This window comes from Theropithecus gelada, chromosome X, assembly GCF_003255815.1.
Source record: "Theropithecus gelada isolate Dixy chromosome X, Tgel_1.0, whole genome shotgun sequence".
NCBI classification, from domain to species: domain Eukaryota; kingdom Metazoa; phylum Chordata; class Mammalia; order Primates; family Cercopithecidae; genus Theropithecus; species Theropithecus gelada.
Genome location: NC_037689.1, coordinates 151226919 through 151235926, shown reverse-complemented (window position 1 = coordinate 151235926; position 9008 = coordinate 151226919). Strand labels below are relative to the sequence as shown.

Here is a 9008-nt window from a genome sequence, read left to right as displayed (position 1 = left end):
CTGGGTTCACGCCATTCTCCTGCCTCAGCCTCCCGAGTAGCTGGGACTACAGGCACCCGCCACCACGCCCGGCTAATTTTTAGTATTTTTTGTAGTAGAGACGGGGCTTCACGGTGTTAGCCAGGATGGTCTCAATCTCCTGACCTTGTGATCCGCCCGCCTCGGCCTCCCAAAGTGCTGGGATTACAGGCTTGAGCCACCGCGCCCGGCCCCCACCGTGCTCTTAAGGACACAGCCCTCCTCCCCAGGTATTCTAAGAGCTGGACAGTCTCTGTGGACAAAGGGAAGGGTCTGCAAGTCTTTGTGCCTAGGGCATCCTGGCGCAGAACCAGCTGCCCTCTGCAGGTTCTCTTGGAGCCTTGGGCAACTAAGGCCAGGGCCCTGGAGCTGGACAGAGCAAGGCCTCTGGGCTGGAGTGGGAGCCACAGGCCCTGCCCATCTCCTGAGCCCACCTGCCTTGCACGCCAGCCCAGCAAAGCTTATCTAAATCTTCCCCAACCAGCAGCTGTACCTCCTTGAAGCACCTGGAGCCCTCACTAGCCACCCAGTGCAGGGGACATAGCAGGGACAAAACAGAAAAAAATCCCTGCCCTCCACGGGGCTTGCAGTCCATGGCAGGGAGAGAGAAAAGCACCACTGACGGGGTGTTCAGTGCTTGGGAGAGCAATGAGGCAGGGAAGGAGACAGGAAAGGTGGTGGTAGGTAGGTCGGGCCTTGCATAGGTGGGCTGTGCCACAGGGCAGCAGAGTAAAGAGTGCTCCTGGCACAGGCCCCAAGACAGAGCAGGCCTGGCATTTGGGGAAATAAGAAGGCCACAGGACCAGGTACAGTGGCTCATGCCTATAATCCCAGCACTTTGGGAGGCCAAGGCAGATGGATCACTTGAGGTCAGGAGTTCAAGACCAGCCTGGCCAACATGGCGAAACCCCATCTCTACTAAAAATACAAAAATTAGCCAGGCATGGTGGTGTGTACCTGTAGTCCCAGCTACTTGGGAGGCTGAGGCAGGAGAATTGCTTGAACCTAGGAGGCGGAGGTTGCAGTGAGCCAAGATCGTGCCACTGCACTCCAGCCTGGGAGACAGAGTGAGACTCCATCTCAAAAAACCCCCCCAAAAAACGGAAGGCCACAGGACAGAACCAATCAAGCCAGGGGAAAGGGAGCGCTTCACAGCCTTCAAAGGCTGCTGGCTCTGAGGGCCAGCAGAGCAGGGCCAGGAGCCCACAAAGCCTGGCATAGCAGAGGCTCAGAAAAGTCCTAGGCCTTCAGGGCAGGGAGCAGCCTGATGCAATCAGTGGCAGCCATGGAGCGAAGCGGCTGCAGGTGCTGTTTCATGGGCTGCCTCGGTGCCTGGGGCTAGGTGCGCTGACTGGGCCGGGCACCCACGCCGGCATCAAGGCTGATCCTTCCTCTTGGTGAGTCACCCAGAGGACGACACAGACGGCTGAGGGCATGGAAGCCCCGAGGTGGAAACAGAAACAGGGAGAGAATCAGACTTCTGTTTATAAATTGAAAACCCTCTTCCCACCAAACTGCGTAAAAACTATGACACTATTTCAAGCAGAGCCAAGCTTGATGGAAAGCAAGGGAAACTCCTGGGAGCAAAGAGAAGCAGGCAGCCAGGTGATCCTTTGAAAGCCCCAGAGGCAGGCAGGGCAAAGACCAGGAAGCTTTCTTTGCTTAGCCTGGGCTCTATGAGCAATGAACAAAAAGCCTCCTCTAAGAATTTGTAACAATGTGCCTGGAGTTCAAATGAATTCAAATGAAACCACCTCTCATTTCAGGAACCATCCCCTCCACACTAACTAACGGCCTCCAACTGCTTACCCTGGAGTGCTTGGCCAAAACAGAAAGAAATACGGACTTACACTCTCCATTGAGGTCATATCAATCCCTATAGAAGTTCTGTTGCAAAACCCACAAGGAAATGATCCACCATGAGTGAGGACCAGCAGACAGAAGACAGGTGAATGAGACTCCCAAGAACTGAAGCTAACCAAACCATCGGATAGAGACGGTGGGGTAAGTATGACTAACATGATACACAGCATAAAAGGAGCAGTCAAAAAGATGAGCAAATAAGACACAGAAACAGCCTGACATTTCTACTTGAAAAAGGAAATATCCATTTTCAAATTTCTATTTGAAATAGAATGAAATAGAACTTACAGAAACAGCCACTGAAATGTGAACAAAATTCCAATTAGACATGGCCGAAAAGAAAACTGGTGAACTGGCAAATGAGCAAGCAGGAAGAAAGCCTGAGGGCATCCCCAGAATTCAGCACAGTGTGAGATGGGAAACAGTAAACAGAAACCAAAAGACACAATGAAGAGAGTCAGAAGTCCAGCGCTGGTTGCCAGTTCTAGAAGAACGGGATAAAAGAATGAGAGTCAGACAATATCTCAAAAGCTAATAGCTGAGAATCTTCCAGAATGATTGAAAAACCTGAATATTCAAAGGACATATAACAAGTCTCAAGCAGAATCAACAAAAACTGACATCTAAACACGTCATAGTGAAACTGCAGAATGCCAAAAAGAGAAAATGATCAGAGTACCCAGAGAAAAAACACAGGGTACTCAGGGAGGACAATTTGTCAGCAGCTACAGATTTGTCAGCAGCTACAGAAGAAGCAGGGAGACAGTAAGACATTGTGAAAGGGCTGAGAGAAAAGAATTGTCCACCTAGACTCCATTGCGCAACTCAACTTTAGCTTCGGAATAAGGGTGAAATAGAAACATTTGCAACAAAAATAATCAAGAATTACAACAGGCCAGGTGCGGTGGCTCACATCTGTCATCCCAGCACTTCGAGAGGTCGATATGGGAGGACCGCTTGAGCCCAGGAGTTCCACACTAGCCTGGGCAACATAGCAAGAACCTGCCTCTACAAAAAACAAACAAACAAACAAAAAACAAAACAACACAAAGAATTACAATAAAATAATCAAGAATTAGAAGCACTGATGACTGTTTGTCCTGAGTATAGTTGTGAGTTAAAAAGCAAACAAACAAACAAAAACTAAAAACATGTCTATCTGGAGGAAGACAACGGAACACAGAAGAGACATTGAGATGTAGGAGCGAAATGGTGAGCATAGAACTCAGCAAACGTGTGAGCGAGTTTTATCACGTGTGGATAAGGCGATAGCAAAGAGGAAAAACTAGGTACAAATCCAACTCTTGGCTGGGCTATGACGCCATGCCCCACGGGGGTCTTCTGTGTTCTAAGGTCCAGGAGGAGGCGGAGCTATTGATTAACCTAACAAGTATGCGTGTTGATCTTTTATTTTTAACTTTTATTTTTATTTGAGACGGAGTCTCACTCTGTCACCCAGGCTGGAGTGCAGTGGCTTTATCCTGGCTCACTGCAAGCTCCGCCCCCCAGGTTCACGCCATTCTCCTGCCTCAGCCTCCGGAGTAGCTGGGACTACAGGCGTCCACCACCGCACCTAGCTAATTTTTTTGTATTTTTAGTAGAGACGGGGTTTCACCGTGTTAGCCAGGATGGTCTCGATCTCCTGACCTCGTGATCTGCCTGCCTCGGCCTCCCAAAGTGCTGGGATGACAGGCGTGAGCCACCGCGCCCAGCCACGTGTTGATCCTTTAAAGGGTAACCACTAACGGACTAAAAAATCAAATGCAGAAGTTGCAATCCAGTAGAGAAACAAAACAGGAATGCAGGCTGGGCGCGGCGGCTCACGCCTGTAATCCCAGCACTTTGGGAGGCTGAGGCAGGAGGACCACCTGACCAGGAGTTCGAGATCAGTCTGGGCAACATGGTGAAACCCTGTCTCTACAAAAAATATGAAAATTAGCCAGGTATGGTGGCTTGCGCCTGTAGTCCCAGCTACTGGGGAGGCTGAAGTAGGAGGATCACTTGAGCCTGGGAGGTCAAGGCTGCAGTAAGCCAAGGTCGTGCCACTGCACTCCAGCCTGGGCAACATCAGACTCCTGTTTCAAAAACCAAAAAGAAAATAAAACAAACAAACAAAATCAACAGGAATGCAGAAAACCTAAATCTTTGATCTTATCACTAAAATAACAGGTAGAACAGGCTTCCCACTCCTCTAAAACGCCTTAGGGTGGAGGTCTTTCCCCTTTGCAACCTACAAGAGCTGTTTCAGGGCGAGGAAACCAAGGCTGGAGTGATAAAGGGGCTCACTCGAGGTACTCCGCACATCCTCCCACCTCTAAGTCACAGTTGGGTTGAGGACAGGGACAGGTGGGTGAGGGTATCTGTGCCTGGAGAAGTGGTATGTTGTGTTCTTGACTTGCAGTCCTGGGCTTGGCTGAGTGGTACCAAAGGACGTGAGGTGAGCGCAGGGCAAAAGGCAACAAGGAGGGGCAAGGCAAGCCCAACCTCTGAGAGCATCAAGGGTGGCAGCAGGGCCTCGGCAGCCCCGGCAGCAGAAGTGGGAGGCGGGCCGGCTGAGCTGGGCCCTCATGAGCCCAGCACCCAGCGGTATGGGGGACAGGCCCCTGGCCTGGATCCTCTTAGAGCCCTGGGTCTCACCTGACTCTGAGTAACCAGTGGCGGTGATGATGGGGACAGCCACCATGAGCAGGCCTGAGGCGCTCCACACATACTTCATGAGGAACTGCTCCAGCATGACATACCACAGGCGTTCCAGAAGGATGAGGTTGATCTGCGAGGCCAGGTCCTGGTAGGAGTGCTGTAGCAGCGCCAGCTCCACCTGAGGGGGTGACAGAAACAGACAGGCTTCATGGCCATGCACAGTGGCAGCTCCCATGGGGGCAATGGTCAGAGTCTTCGAGTGCCACTCACACACGCTGTGCCATGGTGGCCATCAGAAGGCCGAGAGCCAGAGGTTACGATTGGGTGGGGCCAGGTCTCAAACTCAAGGTGTGACGGGATATAAGGGACTGGCTGATGTCACAGTGCGGCTGCCGTCCCCTCTCCACTCCCTCTGGTCACCTTGTTTCTGTCCTCTGTTGAGCCCATTTCTTTGGGCTCCCTGCTAGCCCCTCCTCCTGATCCAGAGAGATCATCCATCAGTTCTAATTTTTCCCCCACTAAACTAAGCAAAGAGCAGCGCAGGACAGCAAAAGGCAGTGTCTCTTGGGCTGAGTGCAGTAGCTCACACCTGCAATCCCAGCACTTTGAGAGGCTAATTGTCTGAACCCAGGAGTTGGAGACCAGCCTGGCCAATATGGCGAGATGCTGTCTCTACCAAAAATAATTAAAAAAAAAAAAAAATTAGCCAGGCGTGGTGGCACACACGTGTAGTCCCAGCTACTCGCGAGGCTGAGGTGGGAGGATCACTGGAGCCCTGGAGTTTGAAGCTGCAGTGATGGCACCACTGCACCCCAGCCTGGACAGCACAGTGAGACCCTGTCTCTTGGTTCTGAAAAACTCAGTTCAACAGCCTTGGCCTATTTAGGTCCCCTCTCCCCTCAACTTTCCCACAGTTCCTTTTGGTGAGAAATTTGCACGGATGTGCTGCTGAGCTGGGCCCTACAGGACTCGCCCCAGTGGATGTCCCTACTGCTGAGCCTGGACCTCGCTCCTTCAGCAGTGGGTAGGCCTCCCCTGTCCTTCTGTTCCTCTTCTTGCACTGGCCACCACTATGTCAGGACACCAGCAGGTGGGGAAAGGGACATCTGCAGAGAAGAGGTGGCAGCAGCAGTCAGACAGGTGGGGGAGGTGGGAGGTGTCGGGAAGTGCTCCCAGCAAGGTAGCCAAGGGGTTGTGAATTTCTGGGCTCGGTCCAGGGGCACGTGCCCCAGCCTTGCCTCCCCATAGCCATCTGATGACAGCTGCCCAGCTTGGCACTGTTTGCCAAGTGCTTTCATGTCTCTGCATCTGATTCTCACCACGTCCCATTGCATGTGTATTCACGTGCCCATTGTACACAGAACACTGAAGCCCAGGGAGGCAAAGTGACCTGCCCAAGTCCACACAGCCTGACGGTGGCAACCAGTGTGGGAATTTGAACCACAGTGGCAGAGCTGCCAGGAGAACCACTTTCTTGTAAATGATGCTTAGACTTATCAAGAGAGCTTTACTTTGTTCTCAAGCAAGAGATCATGTGCATGTGCATTTCAATAAGCCTCCTCGTGGCAATCCCAGGAAGGACAGAATACTCTGCTGTGTGCCCTCCAGCCAGTCAGCTGCTTCTGCCCTGATCTGAGCCTAGGCCAGTGGGACTGCCACGGGCCACATGCCACCCGAGGGGTCCTATCACACAGCTTTCCTATCCCACACAGCTTTCCAGCCGAGGCCTATGCAAACAGGCCATGAATGCACACCAGGCCCTCCTGCCCTGGCCAACAAACCCTCTTGGCCAACGCGCTACTTCCTGAAGCTAGCCCGGATGGAGTCCTTCAAAGAACCAGTAATCTACTTCCTGAAGTTAGCCTGGACGAAGGCCTTCAAAGAACCAGTGATCTCTCTTCTGCCCCCACCACCCAGGTCGGCCTGCACAGCTCAGCTCCCTGCAAGCCCGATCTCCCATTCCTGAAGCAAGCACCCCGGCAATCCAGACTCGTGCTGGGAGCTGGCAGGGGTGCCAGCCAAGGCTGACAATGTAGCTGCGGGGAATGTGCCAAGCGCCTCGCCCAAGGCTGCAGCTGCTTGCCAAGGCCCTGCAGCCCAGCATGCGGGTAAAGAGGAGAGGGAAGCTGGAGTGGTGGCTGAAGTCCAGGGGCCTTTTCTCTGAATCTGCAGTCTGGCCCACACCCGGGATGCCCCTCTCTGTGGAGTTCGAGGACAAGCCTGCTACTCTGCTGGTGCACAGTGAGACAAGGTCCCAGGGCAAGAGGCTACCTGACCCAGGGAGCACACACAGGCCTTTGGGGGATGGATGCCATTGTGCCCCTCCTCCCAAGAAGCACTGGGGAACGGAAACTGAGTCGCAGAGAGCAGGGCCCAAGGCAACTGCAACCCCAGGCAAGAGGAAGGGGAGGGGCTGAGGCGAGATAAAGGGAGCATTGACCTGGAGTAACCTTTCCCAGCGCCTGCCTGGCCCGCCCCGCCCCGGCCCACCAGGGAACTAGGAGACAGACGGGGCGGAAGGGCGGCCACGCCAGGAGCAGGAAGTGTGTCCCGCCGCAGTGGCAGCCTGGACCCGGCATCTCTGGTCTGGGGGCCCGGGAAGGCAGCTGAGCCAGTTGGTAGCTGGGCAAGCCTGTGGGCTCAGGCGGGGGTGGCCTTGACCCCAAGTCCCACTGCTGCGCTGGGCACTGCTCATTAACCTCGCTTGGGCTGAGTCATGCCCATAATGCCTGCCTGCTTGGCCAGCCAGCTCTGCTGGACGCCGGCCTTCAAAGGGCCCAAGGGCCCAGGAGGGGCTAGGCAGCAGGTCACGTCCCTTGGTTCCCGCTCCCAAATGGCAGGCATCTCCTCTCAAGGCTCAAACTGCTAGGATCGCAGCTCTAAGGCTGGGACAACCTCCTTGAGGAGGAGAGGAAGCAGAAGTGGCCAGGAGCGTGCAGGCAACCAGCACAGGACAGTCCCCACCCAGCCTTCCTGCCTCTCCACTGCCGAGCCTGAGTCCACGGCTGCCCAAGGCCCTGCCCACCCCAGCCCTGCTCTCCCATGGCCTGCCCACACCTTTGGCATCAGCCCCAGCCCGCCCTGGACTGTCCCCACTGCTCACGGCTGCCTGCCCCCGGGCCTCCCTGCCACACACTTCCCTCCGTGCCCAGCGTCCCAACCTGCCCCACCTCGTGGCCCCCATAGAAGGCGATCTCCTCCGAGTTGGCCACCACACGCGAGTGCATGTAGCGCAGCTCCCCCTTCCGCCGCGCCTCCTCTGCCACCAGCTCCCCAAACTTGGGTGAGAAGGCCCGCAGGACGTTGGCCGTGAGGAATACCACGAGGCCAGCGATGGCTGAGGGCCAGGCTGTGCCGGCCCCACGGGAGCGGGCCGCCTGAAGCAGGGTGTAGGAAGTCACGGCCACGTCCAGGAGTGGCTTGGTCAGGTTGGAGTAGAGGTGGGCCACAGAGGCCGCAAAGGCCACCACGTCCTCTGTCAGAGACTGGTCAGGGTTGCGAAGCCGCCCGTCCATGTTGCTGACCCGGTAGTAGGTCTGCTGGGAGAAGTAGAGGCGGTAGGCGTGGGCCACCAGACGGCTGCGGAACGACAGGGCCAGCTGGCCCTCCAGGTAGCGGATGGCACTGTTGACGAAGGTAGCAGGGAGGGCGATGAGGAGCCATTGCAGCAGCTGCCAGCCAAAGGCCCGCGGGTCCTTGCGCACGATGCAGCGGGCCAGCCTTCCGTCCAGGCGGGCCACATACACCGACAGGAAGGTGCGGCTCACCAGGGCGGCCGAGTGCAAGGCCAGCAGCCCTGTCTCCCGGCACAGGACCCGGGGGAACAGCAGCCGCAGGAGCCACAGAAGCCGCTGCAGGAATACCCGGTTCATGCCGGCCTTGGCCGCCGCGGCCCCGGAGGCCTCCTGCGTGGGCTCCCTGGCGGGCGCCTGAGAACCCCTGGCCGGGGCCAGGCACTGGCGCACCAAGGGGTAGACTTTGTGGACTCCATAGGCCGCCAGGGCCAGGAGCACGGCCGTGCGCTTCAGCGTGCTCCCCCGCCAGGGCCGGGGCCTGGAGAGCACCGGCATGTCACCTGGGCTGGCTGGCGCGCAGGGACTGGGGCTGGTGCCTGGGGCAGCAGTTGAGGCAGGTGGCTGGAAGGGTTGTTGTTCTGACCCCGGGCCTGTTGTCTAGGCAACTGGAAACCTTGCGATGGCCCTTGAGACTGTCGCTTTAGGCCCCCGGGGTGCTGCTGGGGCCCCTGGTGCGGTGGGCTCAGGGCCCTCCAGGGTCGCGGCCTCTTCGGGCAGCCCAAGTGGAGAAACTTGGCTCTCCTGTCCTGTCAGTGCCCTGGCTCCTGAGGTCAGGGCCTGGAAGGATTTCGGGCAGAGGGGGCGTCTCTTCCTCTCCACCTTCTTCTCCTCCTCCTCCTCCCCTGGTGGCGCCCCTCCCCGGGGCACCAGGCGCGTCCGTCCGCTCCGCAGCCTGGCTGAAGCGACAGTGAC

General features: G+C 56.3%; 1 protein-coding gene across 2 annotated transcripts in view; it reads right to left on the bottom strand.

Annotated features, from left to right (window-relative positions):
* Positions 1–9008, bottom strand: part of ABCD1 (ATP binding cassette subfamily D member 1) — a 19897-nt gene extending 10889 nt beyond the window's left edge. The window contains exons 1-3 of one of the 2 annotated variants that reach the window (XM_025371753.1): positions 7692–9008; positions 4524–4699; positions 3397–3409 (exon numbers count right to left, since the gene is read on the bottom strand). In XM_025371753.1, coding sequence (XP_025227538.1) covers positions 3397–3409; positions 4524–4699; positions 7692–8591 — 1089 coding nt within the window. In that variant the 5' untranslated portion in view covers positions 8592–9008. Of the gene's footprint in view, positions 1–3396; positions 3410–4518; positions 4700–7691 lie in introns of both variants that reach the window. The other variant, XM_025371752.1, reaches the window with a different exon arrangement.